The sequence below is a fragment of the Herpailurus yagouaroundi genome, unplaced genomic scaffold (genome assembly GCF_014898765.1).
Source record: "Herpailurus yagouaroundi ecotype Mexico unplaced genomic scaffold, PumYag 221, whole genome shotgun sequence".
NCBI lineage: Eukaryota > Metazoa > Chordata > Mammalia > Carnivora > Felidae > Herpailurus > Herpailurus yagouaroundi.
In genome coordinates this window covers 13,431,647-13,456,732 of record NW_024412452.1, presented here as the reverse complement: position 1 = coordinate 13,456,732, position 25,086 = coordinate 13,431,647, and the positions used below count along the sequence as shown (strand labels likewise).

Sequence of the window (25,086 nt, the reverse complement as noted above, 5' to 3'; positions counted from 1 at the left end):
ACCACTGGATAACAGTGTATTCTTGTTAATTCAGGTCGAAATGCTATGCTCGTTGCTTGTAGAGTCAGGGGGCTACTTTTTTCTAGGACAATTAAAAAAAAAGAAAGATTTAGCCACATATCCAGCTTCTTGGGAACTGAAAATGCATATCTTAATCCAGTTTCTCTAGTTGCTTGTTTAAAAAACAAAACCAAATGGGGCGCCTGGGTGGCTCAGTTGGTTAAGCGTCCGACTTCAGCTCAGGTCATGATCTCACAGTTTGTGAGTTCAAGCCTCGCATTGGGCTCTGTGCCGACAGCTCAGAGCCTGAAGCCTGCTTTGGATTCTGTGTCTCCCTCTCTCTGTTCCTCCCCCACTTACTCTCTCTCTCTCTCAAAAATAAAGATTAAAAAAAAAACTTTAATAAAATAAACAAAACCAAATGAAATTTTGAAATTTTGAATATTGATTGTTTCAGAATCATCCAGAGAACTACTGGAATATAGGGAGGTGGCATCTTTTTCTTTTTTTTTTTTTTTTTCTTTCCTACTGATTTTTGAAATGAGTTACTAATTATTTAGAATTGAAATCCAGAGTTTTTAAAGGTATATTTTGTTAAATTGGTCAAGCAGGCTTTGGCATTCATGTGAAAGAGGAAGTTCACACCTGCCACCTAGTTCTTTTACGCAACCATGGCCATATAGCTGAGCTGATGTGGAGTCTTTGAACCCAAGGACTTTTTCCTATTCTCATACACTCTGTAGTCTGGCTTAGTTATCTTTTTGTTAGAATATATTTTTAATGGTGACATTTGACCTTTACCAGTGATTTCAGAGTTACCAAACACCTTCAATAATCACATGAAAAATAATCTTGACACAAGGTATCTATGTGTTCTTATAATGCTTTAATTAAAAATGTTTACCCATTAACAGTTGGCAAGCAATCTCTGGACTGAGGATTTTTGAAAGGCTTACTTTTATTAAAGACACTCCGTTCCAGTCACCCAAATGCACTTCAGTGTTGCTGTAGCCATTAAATAGAAGTCCCCTTGTAAAAACCATGATGCGTTCAATACTCTTAAGTAATCGAATAAGATCTGTAGTTTCAAAAACTGTTCAAAGTTTGGAAGGAGTTGTACTTCCTATGGAATTTGTTAAAAAGTTTCTCTTGGGGGATTCAGAATTTTTCTTATTTGTATCTTCAAAGAATCCAGAAATTTTTGGTAAGAGTGCCCTGTGTGCTATTTTCTGTAATCAGAGATTCTATTTTCAAATATTCACCCTTCTCTACCACTGTCCTGGGATGGTCCTTGTCTATAGTTAAACAGGGAAATCCTGACCAGCTGCTGTTATATACTTTAAAAAATCTGTCAGACTTTGAACTTGCTATTCCCTGTTAAAACTAAAATGCCACGTGCTTTAAAGCCAAAGGTTTGCGGTGCAGGCCTGACTCTTGTTAACTATGATATCCTGCTGGCCGTTGCAGGAAGTAAACCTTCAGAAAAATGTAACTGAAGAAGGCAGAGGGAAAACCAGGTGAATCAGTGTAAATCTTTTAAGGCAACTAATTGTGAGGTCCTTTATCTAGAAAACAAATATTCTAAAACTTAAAATGTCGTTATTTTCTTGGTTTTCTTCGTGAATAAAAATTGGTGTCCCAGATCCTTGTGGAAGAGAAGTTTTAGTGCTGGATTGAAAATTTCTCTTCCCAAGGCTGCAAACCCACATGTACACCCTGCTCCCCTTCTCTGGTGTGAATGAACTTGGTGGTGGTTGCCCACCTGATACAAATGAGTGGCTGAGTATTCGTGGAGGTCCTGTTTCTCCGTGATTACTGTGAGAAGTTCTCTGTAGGCCCAGTAGGGTTCTGATTGTGGCCACATAGAATTCATGTTATCTCCTGAACTGGTTAGATTCCAGAGAGTTTCCATTAAGAAAGGTCAAGATTCAGCTCCTTTATAGTGCTGGGAGGTTCCTCAAGCTTATGATTAGTTAGGGAGGAGTTGTGTAAGGATAACACTGAAGAGGCCATGTTGACTGGCTTCTCGGGATTTCTGTGTAAACCTGTCCATACATTCTTAGACCAGACCTTATATTCCAGGTCAGCTATAAACACATTAATAATGGTATTTCACATTCACCACAGCTTTCGTCCAAAGCTCTCTAATCACTTTTACAGTTGCTACCTCATTGATCCATGCATGTTCAGTAGATAATTGACAGTAATTTTTACTCCCATTTTACAGAAGGGTTAACCAAGGACAAGATAGTAAAGAATGTTATTTCTTCTACAGTACTGGTCAGTGACAAAACTGGACTTCAGATTTCACCCTAACTGTTGCTTTAACCAGTCTATGCCATCTTTATGTTGAGCTGAGTTTTAGAAGCCCCTTCCTGAAATCATTTGGTAGCTAGTCATCAGTAGCGTTTGTTGGGTTGTACGTGATCAAATAATTACGTCAGGGAGTAGAAAGGTTGAGGGAAGAGGTACTGTTTTTATCCATTTAAAATTGTGTCCTCTTGTCAAACAACTTAGCATGAAGTTTTGGCGTATATACCCCACCTAGGAAAAACTGCAGGACTAGGAGGGGGCTCCACCTCCAATGTTGTAACTGCAGCCTGAAAGCTTCGGTGTTCTATAACCCGAATTCGTATCCCATTGGGCAACTGCTTTCCTCTTTGTACGTAGAGACCCCTGTTATTTCCACCAGGGATTGCACACCTCTTAAGTTTGTCCCTTCTCCTTGAACTCTATTTTAGATATTTACATTTAACCCCTCAGAGGGACTAATTTCTTTAGCAGAGCCCACCGAGTTTTTCTCCCTTTGTCAGTTTTCTCTACTACCAACTTTGGAGAGAAAGAAATTAAAGAATTGTTCTGGTGTTGAAGTAGTCCTTTAAGACAGGAAGAATCTTACTCTTTTCTTCTTGTTCCCTCTTTCAGATCAACTCACAATGAAATGGAGAAGAATAGGTGAGTTGGGGATTTTGCGGGTGGGATAGGGGCCATTTTGATGTATACTCTGTTCGTTGAGACTTGGTTGCTTTTCTTGTCTTTTCCCACAAATAGCACCTGATACGAGAGTTTACTGAGGCCGTCTAAGCAGCACTGCCCATAAATCACTTAGGCAGATGAAGGGCTTGCAAGTTCCAATAGACCACACCCCACCCCTCACTCCTGCAACCTGCTTCTCCTGAGGAGTGCCTTTCCTGGTGACTGTTTCACAGGCCAAAGCATTTTAGGTCATGAGCAGTGTTTCACAAATAGTGTTTTTAAAAAAATTACATGCTACTGAATATAATTGGTAGTTCTGTCTTTAATCATGTACACACCCAGATATATATAAATACACATACATATGTGTGTGTGTATTTACAGTTGTGAATAAAGATTCCAAAATTCAGGCAAATCTATGCATAGCACAAAATGGTGATTCACTAGAGGAGGCCTGCCACCCTCACTGGGATCCATCTGGCTGAGCCTGAGTTGATCTCTCTCACCTGGATTGCCTCTTTGCTATTTGTTTAAATCTTTATTTTCTAAATCAGCTTTGCCCCACCTTCAATGATGTAGCCTACTGGTTCTTGACTCTGGTCGTACATTAGAGTCGTTTGCAAAGTTTTTATTTTAATGTTTTTCTAAAAATATTTTTGGGGCGCCTGGGTGGCTCAGTTGGTTAAGCGTCTGCCTTTGTTTCAGATCATGATCTCGCAATTCGTGAGTTCAAGCCCCACAGCATGCTCTTTGCTGTCCATGCAGAGCCTGCTTCAGATTCATTCTCATTCTCTCTTTCTCTCAAATAAATAAATAAATAACTTAGGGACGCCTGGGTGGCTCAGTCATTTAAATGTCCGACGTCAGCTCAGGTCATGATCACACAGTCCATGGGTTCAAGCCCCACATCAGGCTCTGTGCTAACAGCTCAGAGCCTGGAGCCTGCTTTGGATTCTGTGTCTCCCTCTTTCTCTGCCCCTCCCCTGGCACGCTCTGTCTCTGTCAATAATATTTAAAATTTTTTTTAATTAAAAAATAACTTAAAAATATTATGTTAAATACATTATATATGCATTTATCTATTTGGGGAGAAAAATTTTATTTCTGCTGATTTTATAAAATAGAGAAATTTTCAGACACATGAGAATGAATAATGTAATCAAGTCCTATGTGTCCATCACTCAACTTGAACAATTACCAACATTTTGTAAATCTTATATAATCAAAACCACCCCTCTCCATGGAGTATTTTAAAGCAAATCTTTTATCTCTAATAAAGACTTTATAAAAAAAAAGTAACCACTTGCTTTTACCATGCTGGGGGTGGAGGAATTAATGGTAATTCTTTGTAGAGCTTTTAAAAGAAAGAGAGAAACCAATGCCCAGACCTCACCCCTAGCAATTCTGATTTAATTGGTTTGTGTTGAGACTCTGCTCTAGTATTTTTAAAAGCTCCCCAGGTGATTTTCATATGCTGCCAGGGCTGAGAACCATTGAGCAAGCCTCATTCTGGTCTCTGAGCGCCCATCAATTTGAAATACAGGCTACCCGTTCAGACTGAGTGGCTTTCTCAATGCTCTGCATGAACAAGATGATGATGTGTAATAATGGCTCTGTAAATACATATGGTTATTTCATGCAAACCTTCTATGAAGAGGGGGTCTGACTCTGAAAGTCAGGATCTGAATGACCTGTTTCGTCAGTGAAAGGACAGACCAGACTTACTAGGAAAGAGAATCTTGGACCAGAGTGAACATTTAGCATTCTTCCACTGAGGAATTTTGTGTGTGCACATGCGCGGGGTTGAGGGGTTGCATGTGCCTCACCGCACATTTGCCTCTCCCCAGCCCTCTTCTTCCCTTTTAATTTCTCTGTGATTATGACTGACTGTTGTAAGTCAGAGCTTCCTTTATGCTTTAGGGATTTACATATCCTGAATTGGGGACTCAAAAGTATCTTTTAAGGTGGAAAAGTAGTCAAATGTGGCTTCTCTTTCTCCTCTTTAGATTTTCTCTCAACTTTATGCCTTTGGGTGAACTGGGGACACTGGGACTCTTTGTGCTGAAAAGTCTTCCAGTTCTCCTCCCCCATTCCTGACCTCTTAGGCATTTATTTTTTTATATTTCCATTAGGCACTTATTTTTATTATTACTAAGATTTTAACCCTTCAGATCAGGGCTCTTACACTTACTACAACTCTATGCCTTTTACCTCTGCAAGAATGTCACACAATGTCAGTCATAAATAAAGGTCATTTGGACCTTTTATATTAGCAGTTCAGGGATATTTCTTTTTTGCCTACAGTGTCTCAAGAACTTGTGCTCCATACTAGGTACTAAATGAGTTCACGCTGGGGTATTAAATCAGCATGGTCCCCATCCTAGAGAAATGTAGTTTGTCTAACGAGAAAGACACAGAGACCGTTTCAGTGAGTATACTATGTGCTAAGATGGAGGTATGCACAAGAGGCTCTGGAGGCAAAGAATCTAGAAAACTGGAGTGGAAGTCACCACTGGGCAAGCTGCTTTTAATTCAGACTGCTTCTGTATGACCAGTCAACTTTTGCTTGTTGAAGGGTTAGATATCTGGTTTCCATATTGTCCTTTCTGTTCTGGAATTTGGTCTTTTAAAGTCTTGACAATTCCTTCTCTAGTCTAGAGCACATGAACAGAAAAGAAGGAAGTAAAGACTCAAATTTCTTTAACCAAGCATTGGTTGCTGCAGTCCAAGTGAAGAACAAAGTTATCAGGCTCTTCTCCCTTATTAGTGTAGATGCTTAAGAATCTTCCGGTTTTGAAGTCCGTTGAATAGTTGCTCTTGTAGTCTCCCTGGTTTTAGTGGTTGATTCCTGTAAAAGAATCCTACCTAGCTTCATGCGTATACACTTTAGCCATTCTTTACCTTAAAACATCACATAAAAAAATTGACCTGTCTCTCAAAACCTTAGGAAAAGAACTTCTAATGATGGGAATTATTTTTCTCTTTGATATTGCAGAGTTGATTATACTTGGGTTAGATTTTTAAACAGAAACCTTTTCTGTGACACTTCAGAGATTCTGAATAATTATATTTGGTGTTCCTTTGGACTCTACTATGAGAATATTAGACTCAGCACCACGATATTGATAACCTTTGCATTGGTGAGAAGATAAAAGCCTTCTAGAATGGTGGAGGTGGGGGTATTTTCCATTCACTAGATTAGAAGATGTTAGAAGAAGCTGTGTACTAGGTGCTGGGAACACAGAACCGGATGAAGACGAAACCCCTGGGGCGGAGGGTTCAGTAATATCACTATAGATATGAATGCCTGTCCCTTAGCCTGTGTTTCTCTTAACTGTAACGAATTTTGTGGCTCTAGCCTCCTAAGGAAACACCCTTAAGTGAGTGTGTGGTGTTTTTCTTTGTAAAACTAATCTTCTAGAAAATTTTGAGAAATATAGGAAGTCTTTCTAAAAACAGTTTATATCATCCATAATTCTATCAGCCAGAGGAAACCAGTGAACTTTGAAGTGTATCTCAACAGTTGTTTTGGAAGATATAAAAATCACCTGTAATAGATCTTGGGACAGTTGACGGCTGCTGACACTCCTGCTAAGTTCCATATCCATCTAGACTTTTGTGTATACTTTTTTTCATCAACATGGGATCATATAGTAAATATTTTGTATCTTCTTTTCAAGCTACATTATGAATATTTTCCAGTGTCCTTAAGTCTCCTTTTCTAACATTACTTTTAGCAAAGGCCAGTATTTACCTCAGACGGATGTGCCATAACTCGTATAACCAATCCCCTGTTTATGTTCTTCCCAGTATTTTGCTAATATGAAAAGCACTTCCTTAAACCACCTTGTAGATAAATCTCTGTCCAATATCATAATTATTTCCTTAGGGTAAGTTTATAGTTGTGAAATTAACAATAATATACATTGTTCTAATTTTTAGTGTTGACAGCTGGATTGTCCACCAGGCAAGTTATAGGCTGTATCTTCTGTATACTTTCACAAGGTGATACTCTAAGACCCTTATGAATTTGGTAAATAAAAAACAAAAACAGACAACTTGTTTTAGTTTGCATTTCTTACATTATTAGCATAGTCAAATAATTTTCGTGTGTGTGTGTGTATCACCTGTTAAATAACATTTGCCCAATTTTCTACTCTGACGTTTCTTTTTCCTTCTTATGAAGAGATTATATAATATAAAGGATCTATATGAAAGAGATTGCCCCTTTGCATATCACATAATTTTCTAATTTATCATTTCCCTTAACAGAATATTTTCTCACTGTTTTCTCTCACTGTTTGAAGTTGCTGCCTCTGTTGTATATTAAATTCTTGTTTACTGCTGAGTCTGTTTCTAGACGACTACTTCTGTTCCACTGGCCATCTGCTCTTCCTGTGCCAGTGTCCATTGTTTTAGTCACTGAGGTTTTGCCATGCACTTCAAGATCTGGTAAAGCAAATCCCTACTCTTCCCTCCTCCTTTTTTAATTTTACCATGATCTTAGCTATTTTCACTAGTTTGTTTTGTTTTTTTTTTTTTTTTCCCTGATGAATTTTATAGTCCATCCATCTCCCCATCCCTCAAATTCTTTGGGGATTTTCAAAATAAATAAAAAATTTAATAATTTCAATATAAATTAACTTTAAAAGTTCACATCCACATATTAGCTCTTTCCATCCAGGATGTGATGTGTGTCTTCATTTAGATCCGTTTTCTGTCTCTAATGTTTTATGGTGTTTCCCCATAGATCTTGCATATTTCTTTTTTTTTCTTTAATTTTTTTAATGTTTATTTTTGAGGAAGAGAGCATGAGCAGGGGAGGGGCAGAGAGAGTGAGGGAGACACAGAATCTGAAGCAGGCTCAGGCTCTGAGCTTATCTGCACAGAGCTCAACATGGGGCTCGAACCCACAAACTGTGAGATCGTGACCTGAGCCCAAGTCGGACACTTAACCGACTGAGCCACCCAGGCGCCCCCTGCATATTTCTTGTAAAAGGTATTACTGCATTTATGTTTTTTAACTTTTATTTATTTATTTTGAGAGAGCGAGCCTGTGTGTGAGTGGGGGAGGGGCAGAGAGGGAGAGGGGAGAGAATCCCAAGCAGGCTCCACACTCTCAGCAAAGAACCCAATATGGGGCTCGATCTCACAAACCACGAGGTCATCATCTGAGCCAAAATCCAGAGTCAGATGCTTAACAGACTGAGCCACCCTGAAGCCCCTACATATTTTTAGATCACTACTGGATTCCCAATGTAATTGCTAATTAATTCTTGTTGGAATATAGGAAATCTTTGAATCTTTTGTTGTTATTATATGGCTTTGTTGATGATAATTGTATTTCCTTCTCTTAGTTGGGAATTCCTCTAGTCTGAATGCCTTTCAGTAGCATTTCAGCAAATGGAAACTGAGGGAATGTATATAAGCTGCAGCCAGTGGGTCAGGAGTCAGGTGCTAGAATGGACTCCCCCCTTCCCCCACCCAAAGAAGGCTCTGGTATCTTCTTTAATAATAGACACTCATTTTTCTGGAATGGTACGTATGCAGGCCTTGCTGGAATTAGGCAGCTGGTCTAGAGAGATTACCTCTGCTAGAGTCTTCTGAGCCCATGACAAAAGATTTTTGTGTGTGCTCTGTGGGGAGGACTCAGCAGCCTGATCTAAGCTATTATTTTCATTTGGTCTAACAGTATTTCAGTGGCATCTGGTCTGGCATGAGAAACCATTGCAATCAGGTCTCTTCTGGCAGGATATTGTAATTGATTGCAGATCCCTATAGTTATTTCTTTTGGGTTTTGGCTTTGCAAATGGCCAAGCTCCTTATATCAGAAGAGGGTAGGGGCGTAGCTTTTGCATCGGCTCCAAAGTTGTGGTAGGCATTGCACCATTCTTACTGCTTCTGAACTTTCTTGACCACGTTCAGATTGCACTCTAGGGTGTTGTAACAAATCCACATTGCTTTGTTGCCACATGGGGCTAAGGGCATGGCCCAGTTATTACAAAGAAGGGATGTAGTTATCAGTGTACAAATCTGGTCTGTGTTGATGGTGTGGAGGAGCCCCCAGATTTGTACCACTAGAATCTTTCTTTCTTGGACTATACCTCTTGAATAGATGGCATCTGCCCTTGGAAGAACTTGGGAGAAGAGACGTATGCTGATTATTCAGTGCCTACTGGAGTACTGGGAGTATTCGCTAACCTTTTTGTCATAGTCATTAATAGTCAAAGGGTGAGAGAGCTATAGCAAGTACTGACTATAATATGTACTTGGATGTTTTTAAAATTGGGCTCCAGAAAGGAAATATTAATGAATATACTTATGTATTTCATACTTTTAGTAGAGAAATGATTTTATAGCTTTAAAGTGTAACCGCCATGCTCCCATATAGCTATAGCACATATAACTACCTTTGTGTTTTTAACAAGGATTACTTTCACAATTATGAGAAAACTTCAAAACCTTCTAAGGTTCCAGTTAAGTTGGTAATAATGATGCTTTGGGCAATTATTTATAAAGGGATCAGTTTAGGGAAAGAAGGCGAATACTTTTTTACCTTAAAGCATGACCTGTGGTCTTCACGTGGACTTTTTGTTTAACCTGGCGAGGTTCTTTCTCAACCCCAAACCTGGAGAAAGTTAGTATCTCTTGTGACATAGAATCACTTTTAGGGTCTAATTTTTGACCCCTTAAGATTATTTGTTTCTTCTTACTCTATACTAAACCTGTTTTTCTCACTATATAGCTTATATGTACCATCTCTGAAATTTTTATTCAACCCCCAATTATCCTGTAGGATTTATGAAGCTATTTAATTGGCTGGATCTGTACCTACACAAAGATAGAAAATAAGATGGTGAAATTTCAGCGTTAAATAGGCTATTGTTTATCGTTTGGTGTATTTTTTCTTCTTCTTCGGTTAAGAATCTGAAGCCCAGGGGCGCTTGGGTGGCTCAGTCACAGTTAAGCATCCAACTCTTGATTTCAGCGCAGGTCATGATCTCACAGTTCATGAGTTCGAGCCCCACGTCGGGCTCCATGCTGATGGTGCAGAGCCTGCTTAAGATTCTGTCTCCCTTGCTCTCTGCCCCTCTCCTGCTTGCATGCCTGCATGCTCTCTCTCTCAAATAAACCTTAAAAAAAAAAAAAATCCAGTCCAATTTTGATGAAAAGTAGTCCTCAGTGAGGTCCAGTGTATTGTGTTTAAGTGGGGTTTTTCTCAAAGAGAAGGGGCATGAATTGCCTAAGATACCAGTTTCTACTCTTGGATCAGCACCTGCAGATGCATTGTTATTTCTAGGCTCCAGTGGGTTAACAGGAGATAAAGTCTTGGTCTTTTCCATTATTTGATAATGAAAGAATAGTCAGATACATAGGAGGACTGCAGTGTATGAATGAGTGAAGAAATGAAGGTGATCAATTTGGAAAGGGGAAGACAGGTGATGATAGTCTATGAAAGCTTGACAACCTTTGTGAAGAAGTTAAGTCAAACAAGATACGGGTGAAGGCAAAGAATAGGTTTGGTAGAGGGCCAAGAGGACCCTGTTCTAGAACTTTCAGTGGGAGCTGCTATTTGTCATGGTCTGAAGGTAGCTCAGATCAATAATTCTGCAATAATATGTTTACATGTTTGATCCCCAACTAAATTTTAAGAAGCTTCAAAGGCCAGGACTTGGTCTAACTCGACATCATATCCCAGCACCAAGTAGCAGTGCATAGTAATCCTTTGGAAACGCTGGTGGAGTAAATGAATGAGAGAGCCAGGTGCGTGTCTCTAGATTTCCACCTATGAACTTATTTACTTATCTACCCTTTTCACTGGCTGCCTAACCGTACACTCTGCTCTGACCTAAGTCATCTTTGTTTTCTGCGCTTTACTGTGAAAGGAGAGTGTTCAGTTATACCTTCAGTTAAAAAAAAAAGTAATCTCTGATAACCGTGCCTCCCTCACAACACAGACATGTGCCTGATTTGATACTGTTCCCAATCGTGATCACATTCAAGTCAGGAAGGACTTTTGGGATAACAGCAAATTTAGGAGCACTGTCTGCAGATAGCACAGTCCACCTATAGTCTTAGTCTTTTCTCATTTATTCCCCAGTTTACAAATCTGCTGGCCTGAGAGGGACAGAGACCCGGATAGAATTGAGGAAGCTGAAGTCTGGAGGCAGAAATAAAAAGAGCTGCATTCAGAGCTAAGGGCACGCCACCTAGCCCAGATGCCCTCTGTCTGTGCCAAAGCTCCAGTAGGAGGTAGTGCCTCTTCGTTAATGACTTCCTTTCACTTGGATACTTAGTTTCCCATAAGTCATGGCCGAACAGAGTTAAGGAAAACTGACAACAGAAATTGTGGTATCCAAATATATTTTATTTATTTAAAAAAATTTTTTTAACGTTTATTCATTTTTTGATAGAGGCAGAGCGTGAGTGGGGGGTGCGGCAGAGGGAGAGGGAGACACAGAATCTGAAGCAGGCTCCAGGCTCTGAACTGACAGCACAGAACCCGATGCGGGGCTCGAACTCACGGACTGTGAGATCATGACCTGAGCTGAAGTCGGACGTTTAACCGACTGAGCCACCCAGGCGCCCCGACCAAATATATTTTGTATTTAAATCTTTAATGTATTTGGAATGGATTTTGATGTTAATCTCCCCACTCTCCTATTTTCTGAATAATCCATTCTTTTCCCAAGGACCTGCAGTGTTCTCTCTGTTATAGGTTCAATTCATACCTATTCTTAGGTTTATTTCTGGGAATTTTTTACTCTGTGCACTTGATTTGTATATCTATTCCTGTTTTAGTGTATACTGTTTTTTTTTTTTAATTCTTGAAGCTTTATAATACAGTTTAAGATCTGGTACAGCACATTCCTCCTCATTCTTTTTTTTCAAAAAGTTGGTAATCCCTCACACATTTATTCTTCTAGATAAAGTTTAATTTCCCAGCATTAAGAACACTGTTGGGACTTTTTTTTCTTGGAATTATGTTAAATTTGTGGACAAACTGGGTAACATTGACATTTTTACTTTTAGGTTTCATATCTGGAAATGTGCTTTTTTCCATTTAGATTTTCTTAGATCTCTCAGCAAAGTTTCATGGTTTCCTTCCTAGACCTCCTTCTGAAGCTGTTTTTTTTTTTTTTTTTAATTTTTTTTTTTCAACGTTTATTTATTTTTGGGACAGAGAGAGACAGAGCATGAACGGGCGAAGGGCAGAGAGAGAGGGAGACACAGAATCGGAAACAGGCTCCAGGCTCTGAGCCATCAGCCCAGAGCCCGACGCGGGGCTCGAACTCATGGACCACAAGATCGTGACCTGGCTGAAGTCGGACGCTTAACCAACTGCGCCACCCAGGCGCCCCCTGAAGCTGTTTTAAGTTTATTCCTAAATATGCTTTCCTTTCTTCTTGCTATTGTATGGGAGATATTTTAGGTTCTTTGAATGTAGATAGCACATTCAGAGATGTGCTTGCATTTCCAAGGTCAGTATTTGCCCCTGTATTTTCCTTTGGCTGTTGCGGTGCTGCTGTAGCTGGGAGAGGAGTGGGTACACTTCAGACACTTCCCTCCCAACCTTTGGGTCCCTTCTATCCAGGCCTCTACATGATGTGTGGCCATGAAAGAGTCTTTCCTTTCACATGAATTAGCTTTATGAGATCCTTGCTTATTTTTATTTTTATTCCAGCATAGTTAACATACAGTGTTATATTAGTTTCAGGTGTGTAATATAGTGATTCAACAATTCTTTACTCAGTGCTCATCATAAGTGCCCTCTTTAACCCCCTTCACCTGTTTCACCCATCCCCCAATCCACCTCTCCTCTGGTAACCACAGCTTTGTTTCTAGAGTTCAGAGCCTGGTTCTTGGTTTGTCTCTTCTTCTTCTTTTTGTTTTTTTTCTTCTTCACGTGTTTGTTTTGTTTCAAATTCCACATGTGAATGAGATCATATGGTATTTGTCTTTCTCTGACTTATTTCACTTAGCATAATACTCTCTAGCCCCATCTGTGTCATCGAAAATGACAAGATTTCATTCTTTTCTATGGCTGAATAATACTGTGTATGTGTGTGTATATATATACACACACCACATTTTCTTTATCCATTCATCTGTTGATGGCCACTTGGGCTGCTTCTATCATTTGGCTATTGTAAATAATGCTGCTGTAAACATAGGGATGTGTCCATCCCTTTGAATTTGTGTTTATTTTGGGGGTAAATATCCAGTAGTGCGACTACTGGACCATAGGGCAGTTCTATTTTTAACTTTTTGAGGAAGCTCCATACTGTTTTCCACAGTGGCTGCACCAGATTGCATTCCACCAACAGTGTAATAGGGTTTCTTTTTCTCCACAGCCTTGTCAACACTTGTTTCTGTTTATTTTAGCTATTCTGACAGGTGTGAGGTGACCTCTCCTTGTGGTTTTGATTTGCATTTGCCTGATGATGAGTGATGTTGAGCATCTTTTCATATGTCTGTCAGCCATCTGTATGTCTTCTTTGGAGAAATGTCCATGTCTTCTGCCCACTTTTAATTGGATTATCTATTTTTGGCATGTTGTATCAGTTCTTTATATATTTTGGATACTAAGCCTTTATCAGATATGGTATTTGTAAATATCTTCCATTTTCTGTAGGTTGCCTTTAAGATTTGTTGATGGTTTCCTTCTCTGTCCTTGCTGATTTTTTAAATGTAAAAAATAGTACCTTTAGCATAAGCAAGCTCTGTATTTCCATAGAAAATAGGTTAACATTTTCCATTAAATTTCTTTAATGACAAAAGATAGCTTTTCTTTAAGGAAGAATTGGATTTTACCAGATAGCCTCTATCTACCTAGTGAGACACTTTGAGTTAACTATAGATTTTAAAAGGAATTATAGTGCTATAAGTATCTGTTTGTTCCTGGTAATTATCAGTCTACAGAGGAAGCTAGGATTGAAAGAATAACTGCTACCAGCTAGAGAGCACTCCTGTCAGACCCTGGCCAGGGGCTTCCATACCTTGTCTCCATTAATACACTGGCCCTCTCAGGTGTGGCCATCCTCTATCTGCTGCTGAGGAAAGTTGTTATCTGCTGAAGGTCACACAGGGAGTGAGTGAAAAAGCCGGGATCCTAAACCCTTACTCTTACATATGACACTAACACTCGGTTGTGTAGTGACTGACCTATTCAGAATACTAAAATAACTAAAAACAAAAAGGGAAATTGAGATCCTTTTCAAAACCTTACTGAAGAAAAGCTATAATTTGATCTAACTTAGTTATTCCTAGTTATAGGGCACACTTGATTCTGAGCTTTAGTGATTATAGCTCAGATCAAAGATTGGCCTCTTTATGCTACCATAGACCAAAGGTATATTAGTCCATTCAGAGTAATTAAAGCGATATTTCTGAAGAGTCAGCACGTGAAGTTTGTCAAAGTTCGTGACCTAGGTACAAAGCAGTTGGATCAACGTAAACAGAAGAGGCAGCTGGGAGCAGGAGGGAGCCAGGACCTGGCACAGCCCTCTTGTGCTGGGGTGGGAGGCTGGTAGGCAGCTCTTGGCAACAGGAGGAGGACTGGCTGAAGAAGATGGGATGAGAGAAGGTCTAAGTAGGGATCAGACAGGAGTATCGAGTGGCTTCCTGTTAAGTCCATGTGGCAGAACCTCTACTGGTTCCCCAAAGGGGAGTTAGACCAGGTCCAGAGCAGGACATTAAGCCCCTCCTGGAGGACCAGAGTCCCGGGCAGGGGAACAGTCAGGATTGGGACGAGAGCTGAGACGGGTGTTTGTGTTACTTGCTTTGGATCTCGTGCTTCATGGGTACTGTTAGACTTGGCTGAGGGATTCCAGATCCCAGGGTGCGCGCGTGTGTCTCAGGGTCAAGGAGCCGCAGAGGGGCTATTTGCTTGCTTATCTGGTTCAGGAATTGATTTTCACGACTATGTGATAGAATTCAGACCGCCCCCGTAGACCTCACCCCTTCCCTGCATTGGCCTAGGTTCCAGCCTGTGGATGTCTGCAGGCAGGTGGCAGGTGGGCAGGGCAGCCATCAGGCTGGACCAGAGAGGCGGCGCCGGAGGAGGCCAAGGCAAGCACTGCCAAAGACAGAAGTTGGCTCTGGATTGGGACAAAAATCCAGAAAAGGCTCTGGTCTTATTTTCATAGAACCAGGCCAGAGAACACTGAATGAACATGTATTACCCTTAGCTTGAATTATCAGATGGCTTATTTCTAGTTTCACAACTGGAAGCGTTCTTTGGAAAACCCACATTTAGGTAGTGAAAATTACACTTCCTGGGCCAGACTCCTTGTGTAACTAGAAATGACGATGCATGGAAAGATGACTTTATTATTTTATTTTTATCAGTAGACAAACTTCCTAAAAAATTTACATACTCATATTTGTAGATAAACCCACATCATAAAATGACTAATAGGACCCTGTTCTGAATCGTGAAGTCTTTGCAGATAACAAGCAAGCTGAAAAATGTCTAAATCTAATTTTAATTTAAAAAAAAATTTTTTTTTTCAACGTTTATTTATTTTTGGGACAGAGAGAGACAGAGCATGAACGGGGGAGGGGCAGAGAGAGAGGGAGACACAGAATCGGAAACAGGCTCCAGGCTCTGAGCCATCAGCCCAGAGCCCGACGCGGGGCTCGAACTCCCGGACCGCGAGATCGTGACCTGGCTGAGGTCGGACGCTTAACCGACTGCGCCACCCAGGCGCCCCTCTAATTTTAATTTTTAAACTTTTTTCCTAACTTGACAATTAGTCTATAAACTTTGGGAGAAATAAGTTGGGTAATTGTGTAAGTGACTAGTTCTACTTTCTCATGGTGTTTCTAATATGATCTGTTTTCATGGCTCTTTTTGAGGAAGATATCACTCAAGGTGAACACGGACATTTTGCACACAGGTTCTGCTTTTTTCCCCTCATGCAGTAGAGGGAGGAGCAAACCTCTCGTGTGAGTCTTTGCTTGTGGCCATTCCACATGGACAGGTTTTTAGGGCAAGTGGAAGTCTTCTAAAATAGTCAGGCATTTTTTTGTCCCATTAAATCTTCTAGCTCAGGAGTGAAGGCTGTACTCCAGTTTGTTTAGGCTGAGCGGGCCCTTGGAGCGTCTAGGACAGCTCCTTCGAGAGCTAGACAAGGAAGGAGGCTTGGAAGCAGATGAGGCTGGGGGCAGAAAAGGATGTCTGATGCATCACTTGTTAGATCTACCTGGGGGGAACATCCTGAAGTCTTGATGAGAAGGGTGAGAATTGCCTTCCTTGGTCATTTTCATGCGTATTGAGCTCTTAGAGCTTTCTGAAGCAGTTTTCTTCTTTTAGTCTGCATTCCCAACTTTCACTAATAGGTTCAAAAATGTTAAGGCGGGGGAGGGGGAGGGCAAATTAAGCTTTAAGATTGTCTCCCAGTTCCACTGGAGGGTAGCCTCGCAGGCTCCCAAGAGCCCTGGTCCAAGTGGTCGTGTATGGACAGTGGGCATGTATTTAAAACCCCAGGAGCCTAAGCACTGTTGGTGGTGCAGGTGTAGAGACAGACCCTGTCCTCTAGGAGCTTACAGCCTAGTTGAATAGGTGACATGAGCCATTCAGCAAACATTTATTAAGCAGGTGGGAGGGGGAGGCCCTGTGGTAACTCAGCAATGATTAAGTGGAAGTCCAACTTTCTAAGGAGTTTCTAATGAATGGTTAAGTACCAAATACCAAACAATTCAGGCAGAACAGTGAACTTCCTGATGAGTAGTATAAACAAGTGCTCAGAAAGCGGAGGAATCAACTGTGGGTTGGAATGGCCTGTGAAGGCTTTAAGGACCCAGTAGGCTGAAGCAAAAGCTCTGAATTTTGGCCGTTTCTCCCATTCTTGGGATCTGCTAGGTTCTAAAAGCGCAAAGAAGGGTTTCAATGAAGTGTTAATTTCTAAAACTGGAGGGACTCTTGTGCTCCTGGCCAGCTTGCAGTAAAGGTTCTCTCTGGTGGCTTACTGCGGTTCCTGCTTCATGTGGCCTTGCTTTCTCCCCTCTGTCCCGCTGCACCATTTCGCCCACTCCAAGACCTGTGTGTGGTTGTCTCTAGCCGTTCTGTGTGCCTGTTAGTGTAGCAATGCCAGTGATGTGCATTTTCCTTATCTAAAAAAAAAAAAAAAAAAAAAGTAACTTTTTGAATAGCAGTTTACATAGTTGAAAAACCAGAGGGGCGCCTGGGTGGCGCAGTCGGTTAAGCGTCCTACTTCAGCCAGGTCACCATCTCGCGGTCCGGGAGTTCGAGCCCCGCGTCGGGCTCTGGGCTGATGGCTCAGAGCCTGGAGCCTGTTTCCGATTCTTTGTCTCCCTCTCTCTCAGCCCCTCCCCCGTTCATGCTCTGTCTCTCTCTGTCCCCAAAATAAATAAACGTTGGAAAAAAAAATTAAAAAAAAAAAAAAGAAAAAGAAAAACCAGAAAATATATTCAGGAAAAATCCACTCCCTTGTCCCTACCTATTCCCTGACTTCTCTGTCCCTGCCACTAAGTTTCTTACTGATCACTCCAGACTTTATGTTCACATAAGAGAACAAAAATATATTTTTCTTCCATTTTACCAATATACAGATGGCATATTGGATGCATGGTTTGATATCGTTCTTTTCCCAATATATCTGAGAGTTCTTTCCTCATAGTAAATAGAAAACCTTCTGCTGCTTTTCATAGCTGCATCATATCCCACTGTCTAGACCTACCATAATTTAACCAGCTCCCTATTGATGGCGAGTTGGGTTGTTTTGTTCTTTGCATAAAGCAAGCTGTGATGAATAACCATATGTGTCATTCACATGTATAAATACTCCATATAGCAGTGCTAGAGTTCTAGTGATCCTGAGTGGGAAAAGAGGAAATATGGGTTGAAAGGATTCTCACCTTGGCGTGTTCTGTCAGGTCACATCATAACCCAGAAAACTGGAACTAACCTGGTAAATGTGCCTCATAAGAGTAGACAGGAGTCCCTGCCCTAACACTTGTACTATAGAGACATTTTACAAAACCCGAGTTTTTGCTTCTTTGTGGCTTTCACCAGAGTTATCCAATTTCCAAACATGTTTGGCCAGAGATTTTTGGTGGCATTTGCCATTACTGGGTCTGGGCAACCTCATACTCTTTAAAAAAAATTTTTTTGTTGTTTATTTTGCGAGAGAGAGAGAGAGAGGAGGGGGAGAGGGAGGCAGGCAGAGCAGGAAAGGGGGACACAGAATCTGAAGCCGGTTCCAGGCTCTGAGCTGTTAGCACAGAGCCTGATGCGGGGCTTGAACTCACAAGCCACGCGATCATGACCTGAACCAAAGTTGGACGCTCAATCTTAGTGCTACCGTGACCTTGTTTTCATAGGCGGGCCCATCTTCGCTTGTGCCTGGAGAAGTTGAAGGGGCTAGTGCCGCTTGGACCTGAATCGAACCGACACACTACGTTGAGTTTATTGACAAAAGCCAAATTGCACATAAAGGTAGGTATATCCTTGGGATTCCTTTCAGCTTAACCTTCAGTAAAGGTTTGCCTGTTGATGCAGGATAGCAAATGTGTATCTCTAGGACAGTCCTTTCCCCTGAACTCCTCCACCTTGCCTCTTAGATGAATCCCAGGCATCCCAAACCCAACATGTCCAAGACCCCAACTGTTTCTCACTCCTATGTAGCAGAAATTAAATGGCCCATCCAGTTGTCCATTTGATTAAGCCGGGGTCACCCTTGCTAGCTCTTGCTGTGTAGCCACGGTGTCTAAGTCACCTCTAAGACCTAAACATTTCATGGGCTCGTTTACTTCCATTTCACCCTGCCATCATCTACTGTGGTAAACTCCAGAGAAGCTTCCCTGTATCCCTCTGGCCACTGCTGAGCTAAGCTCCATGTTTCCCAAGAAGAATCCTTCGAAAGATCAAATCAACATGTCCCCCTTTTTCAGATTCTTCAGTGGCTCAGGACATACTCTGCAGCAGGCCCGCCCCAGGCTGTCCGACCTGGTCCTTACCTGCCTGTACAGCATCTTGTGCCATAGGCCTTTTCAGCCCTTTGAACTTGTGCTGTCCTACACAGGGCCTTTGTATGTGCTGTTCCCTCTGCTTGCTAGGCTTTCCCCTCCCTTCTTCACCCAGTTCACTTCTTGTCATCCTTCAGACCTTAACATAGGTATCACTAGCTCAGGGAAACCTCTCCTGCCCTGCTTACAGGCTTCCTGCCCCAGATGGACCTATCGTTGGAGAGCGTACTCTCTCAGCGCTGGTCACAGCTGACATCTGACCATGATTTGTATGACACTTTGGTGGTGGTCTCTGTTGTTAGAGGGAGGGGACCAGGTCTTTATGCTCACCTGCCAGAGGGTCTGAAACAGAGTCCTTGCTTGGTAGTAGCTTGAATAGCGGAGGGGAGGGGTATTCAAACTCCTGAGAGCCACAGCCAAACTCACTGTTTAGCATGTTTTTGTAATCCTTTAGTCACTATTGGACAAATGTCACTTTAGTTGTGGTTAGAGGCCTGTACACATGACAATTCTGGGGGGTGGGGGGGAAGAACTTCTATTCAGAGCAAAATAACTACAGTTAAACAGACTTGTAAAAACAAGTGGTCTACAGAAACGTGTTTAAGCTCTTATGTTGGACCGTTTGGAATCAGGACTTCAAAAGGGACCGTTTGGTAGCAGGAAACAAACAGAAGTTAATTGGGATTTGGCACGACTCAAAGTGTTTCTCTAAGCGGAATGTGTAGCTGAATACCCGTACTTGTAAATGGCAGCGCCTCACGGCTGCCGCTGCACGCAGCACCCCAGCTCAGAGAGGCGGTCAGGGCACCCCCCCAGCCAAGGGGGGGGCTGCCGGCCGTGCCCATCCCCAGGGCCCCGACAGTGCAGGTACCCGCGGCTGAGTCAATACGGAAGAGGTTAGATGAAGGCAGGAGTCACTGGCCAGTTTCCTGCCCTGTGAGAAGCTAGATAAGTGACCCCAAATGGCTTTGGGGAAAGGCTGACACACAGCTCAGTGCGAGAGGGGAAGATGCAGAGTCATTGCCAATTTTGAAATCTGCCCATGAGCTCCAACAGCTACCCCTTTGGCTTGCAGAAACTTGAAGATTGTGACAGAAAAGCCATTCACCAAATAGACCAGCTTCAGCGAGAACAGCGACACCTGAAGCGGCAGCTGGAGAAGCTGGGCATCGAGAGGATACGGATGGACAGCATCGGCTCCACTGTCTCCTCTGAGCGCTCAGACTCCGACAGGGGTGAGCCCCCCACCCTGCGTGTCCCCCGATCCGGCCCAGGCAGCGCAGGGGAGGAACTCGGAGCCCACGGGTGACTTAGACTCGTTGAGTAACGTGACATCCAGTAACAAGTCCCTCTTTCCTTTTTGCACTTAGGCACCAGGTCCAGAGAAGGGCCTGGCGGGGCTGGCTCGGATTTCCGGCCTGAGCTTTCAGAAGCATGGCTTCACCAGTGTCTCTTGTCCTCCCCACAGAAGAAATCGACGTGGACGTTGAAAGCACAGACTATCTCACGGGGGACCTGGACTGGAGCAGCAGCAGCGTGAGCGATTCCGACGAGCGGGGAAGCATGCAGAGCCTCGGCAGTGACGAGGGCTACTCCAGCTCCAGCATGAAGAGGATAAAGCTCCAGGACAATCACAAGACGTGTCTGGGCCTCTAAGAGAGCGTGGGCTCCTCGGCTGCCTCCCGATGGTTCTCTCGGCGGACGGGCTTAGGTAGTGTATTGGACCCGCCCACAGCCCCCCTGCACGTAAGCTTCCGTGTACCACCTCTACCAAACTCAGCTTTGTAAACGTTCTCGCGGAAGTGCTTAGGATTGTGGGTTTCTGATTGCATCCACTAGCTTCTCTCTCTGTCCCTAAAAATTCATCCGAGAGACTGTACATTCCAATCAATTTGAAGCACCCAAGAATTCTTAGACCGAATAAGCAACTTTCACATCTCAGCAGTTTCCCCCTCTTCCTTACCATCCCCGTGTAGTCTAGCAAACCTTTCTTAGAGTTTTCTGGCTATGTTACTCACCTAGCAGAAATGTCCGAATGTGTCTTGTGCTTAGGAACCTGAAGGAAACAAACTTTTAAAGTCGAGATCCTGATCTCAGAACTCCAAAGCAAGCTTTGAAAGCGGCGTTTAAGAGCACTTAACTGTGGACCTCACCCCCCGTGAGGAGTCAGGAATACCTCCAGAAAACACCCCCTCACACACACCCTGCGCTGCTTCCCCGACCCGCGTGTGGATGGGAGCAGTACTTCTCACTTTAGAATGGACATCTTGATGGCAGGTCTCTGGGGCTGCACAGCTTTATCAGAGCTCCAGTGGCGCTCGTTCCCACCCACCAGACGGTACAATCTCTGCGATGTGCTCTGGGCCGCGCCGTCCACTGCTGTCCCAAGACCCGTTTTCCCCTCCAAGTTTGTTATGCTACTTGTCTCTGGAACATTTTTTTTTCCTACCTCAGAGATAAATGAGATCTCCATTTCCCACTTAACACAAAGCGATTATGCCTTTTTTTCACCCCCAAATAAGTGACACTTGGTCCAATTCTAATCTATTTTCCTATCTAACTTTCAGCAATAACTGAGCTTTGGCACTAGCTGAGCTAGTGTCCATCATCAGTGAAAGGAAAAGTCCACATTTCTACTCTGTTGCAGGTGAACAGGAGGGGAGGGTACAGTGTTATTAGAATTCCTCTCCTTATTTTTGGATACGCCCAGAATCTTCTTAATGGAGGCTTTTGGGTTGCTAGTTTAAAAGGCTGATCTTTCTTTTTGGTTATGATTTCCCCCTTAAGTGGTCTCCCACTTTGTAGCATTTTTATTTAAGCTAAAACAGAGCACATGTATATGTACATAAGACACATTAAATCTATAAATACTATTTATTCATTTTATATAAACTAATGTAATGGAAAACAAATTCTTAAGACTTTGTGCTTTTATAGATGTTCTAGAAACTTTGTATGTAGGTATCTACAAAATTGGTTCGTTCCCCTTAATATTTTTGCATTCATATTTTTGACGTCAAGGTTTTCCACCTCTGACGAGTCTTTTTCATTGAATTTGAACCATTTGTAAACCCTGTGACGCTGAAACAGATTGTGTGTCACAAAGTGACGAGAACATTCCTAAAATCCACAGACGCACTGCAACCTAAGGGCTCCAAGGCTGCACCAGCCGGCGGAGGGGTGGGGGGGGGCGGGCAGCCGCCCAGCGCTCCCCGCCGCCTGCGGTCTCTGGCCCCCTCCCAGCCTCACCATGCCTCCAGCGCCTCCGCCTTCCACACAACTCAGAGTTCAAACGTGCTCCACAAGGAAGCTCATTCTGCACGTGAAGAGCGGGCCAAACAAAGATTACTTTTGTTTTTTCATTTTAATGATTATTAAAAAAATTTTAATCGGAAGTAGTCGATTCCTAAATGCTTCCAAACTCATCTGTCATTCTTCTGGTTTTGTTTTCTGTTTTTTTTCCTTCATTTCAGCTTTGGGTGGGGGGAGGGGCAGGTGACACAAAGGATTTTTTTTTTAATTGGAATCTTTTCCAATGACCAGCTGAAGATTTGCACTGAAATACAACTTGTATGCCTTTTGCATTTTTAAAGCCTGCTTCCTGAATTTAAGCAGAGTGATAGTGTTGAAAGAGCCAGCTCAGCCTGTAACATGTTTGAAAAGATGTATCTGCACTTTGAGGTCCCTTTCGAATGCCATTCACGAGACCTCTCAAGCATTTTAATTGCTACATTCAAGCGCCTCACAAGTCCAAGATGCCAGATGCCTTAAGGCATCGAAAACTCAAGACTTTGGGCAAAGCTTGTGGGCTTGCATCGGGGGAGGGAGGGGAACAGAATTTGTGTATTTGTTTGATTTCAGAATAAGGCATCTGAGAGATGCCATTATTTTCTGTGTTTAAGTTAAACTGCATTTTTGTCTTTTGGTTGAAATGTACTGTCCCAATATAAAACAGTAATTATTTGACCTTTGCACTGTTTGTCTGGTCCTTTTCAATTTGATTGCATATAGAAATGTGGAATTTGATCTATTTTTAATGCACTTGTGATAAACTGACACCAGGGTTAGACATTACTTTTCAAAGCTCGAGGTAGACCGAATCGGCGTGCCAGATAGGCCTCTAACCAAAACTGTAAATTCAGGACCAGCAAACTCAGCCCAAGGCAGCTAATCCTCTTCCCTACGAGGGTGATCGGCAGCCCTCATTTGCCAACCTACCCTCTCATTCACTGATCCACCAGCGTGACTGTTAAGAGCTATAAAGTCTTTTTGGTTGTTTTGGTTTTTTTAAGCAAAATGAAAAACCTTTCTATTAGGGTTGTTGGGGGGAGGGGAATGGGCAAAGATATAAACCCCAGCCTTTAAAACTTTGACAATTGTACGTAAATATAGATGTGTGTAAATATAGGCACATGCATATTTTTATGTAAAATTGATTTTTAAAAACTGAAAAGAAATCTATACTCTTACTGATACCATCGCAATGCAGATGGGAAGGTAAGAGTACGTAGTCCAATTTCATGCAGTGAGAAAATACCGGTGCGTGCTGTTAACATCCCAGAACACAGCTTTCCCCGCCTGTTGGCTTAGAATGGCAGGTGAAGCACCCAGGGTATTTTGTTTGGGATTCTTCTGCTAAGCAAAGATCTTGAATTCTCCAAGGTGCTGATAGTGACTGCTGACTCCTTTCTGTAGTCACAGACCTAATGTTAGTTTGTGATGCTCTCTGAATCACTTTTTTGAGCAGGACCTAAATTCTCCTCCCAATAAACCCAAGACTCCAATAATGCCCAGGACGATTCAAAATTGAGCACTGCAGTTGGCCACTTGAGTGGTTTTAGTTTTTAAAGGAAGCATTTTCTTTTTGCCTCTAAGAAAAAAAGGAAAAAGAACAAAAGAAATAGAGTCCTTACCTGGGTTTCCTATGGGCCTCTCTGATCCGTCCCTTAAGTGGCCAAGAGCAAATGCTGGGGTGCAGGGGGAAAAATTGTCAACCTAGGATGGTGATGCTCAAGTAATGGTCAAGTGGAGTCTTGGGGCTCACTATGGGTATTCTGGGCTTTTTTTCTTCTTGCCTCTGCCCCATCCTTTAAAGAAAAAAACTATTTTTAGACAGCATATACACATTATTTAGGCTTTTATACCATGCCATATTGGCAAGAATACCACTTTCATTATGCTTTATGACATATTCCTGAATCTGTCTTCTCTTCCTCCTCCACTTGCTCCTCAAGCTTCCTCCTTTACCTGCCCTGAGTGTTGAACCCCAGGAAGTCAATGGCTGCAAGGTGATTTCCTGCAGGTCAATCTGTTTTTTGTGTGTGTATGTCTAACTCTTGGATGCAGTATGCTTAGGTAGCTGGCTACTGAGTTTTAAAATCCTTTCTGGGAGAAGATGACCCAAAGACCCTTTTAGAGGGGGGGTGGCTTTTCTCATTCAGATCTCTGTGACTATGGGATAGTTTGTTTGCAAAGATATCTGGGGGTGGGGAGGGGTGTGTGTACTATATGTGACTTATCATGATTTCTTCATTAATATTTATTACATGGATGATTTTCTTATACTACATTCTTCTGAAGACGACACTGCCTGGCACTGCCCGAGTCAGCTATTAAATGGCTGAAGAAATTGAGTATCTTGGTCTTCTCTCAAAATCATAAAATGAGAATTAGTAAGGCACCCAATTCCAAGATTTATCCACATTTTTAAGTTTGATTTCTTACTCTATGGGGGGTGGTGACTTAATGGGGCATTCTTCAGTTTAGCTTTTACCTGAGAACCAAACTTGCCTTTACCCCCCGTCCCTAGAATTGGTGCTCTGGGAATATTGCTGTTAACCATCAGTGTTGGGGGCCATCTTCCTAATGGTAAACACAGCCTACAGAGGGGAGCAGCAGATGAGAGAGTATGGAATTCTGTTTCCAGATGTTTATTTCTTTATGTAAATATGACGCCAATGTAAATCCTGTGTCAAGATCTAGAGAATGGTGCTTTTTACTACAGTTAGCACATGCATTTTTAGAACTACTACATGTTTTAGAGAATCTTTGCTGTGTATATGTAAACTTCTGTATCGTTCCACCGTTCACAAATAAATTATTTCATTATTAAAGAAA

General features: G+C 42.1%; 1 protein-coding gene across 2 annotated transcripts in view; it reads left to right on the top strand.

The window, feature by feature from the left end:
• MXD1 (MAX dimerization protein 1) overlaps window positions 1–25,086 on the top strand; it is a 28,146-nt gene extending 3,060 nt beyond the window's left edge. Inside the window, exons 3-6 of one of the 2 annotated variants that reach the window (XM_040458636.1) lie at window positions 2,926–2,955; window positions 18,325–18,439; window positions 20,045–20,204; window positions 20,441–25,086. In XM_040458636.1, coding sequence (XP_040314570.1) covers window positions 2,926–2,955; window positions 18,325–18,439; window positions 20,045–20,204; window positions 20,441–20,625 — 490 coding nt within the window. In that variant the 3' untranslated portion in view covers window positions 20,626–25,086. Of the gene's footprint in view, window positions 1–2,925; window positions 2,956–18,324; window positions 18,440–20,044; window positions 20,205–20,437 lie in introns of both variants that reach the window. The other variant, XM_040458635.1, reaches the window with a different exon arrangement.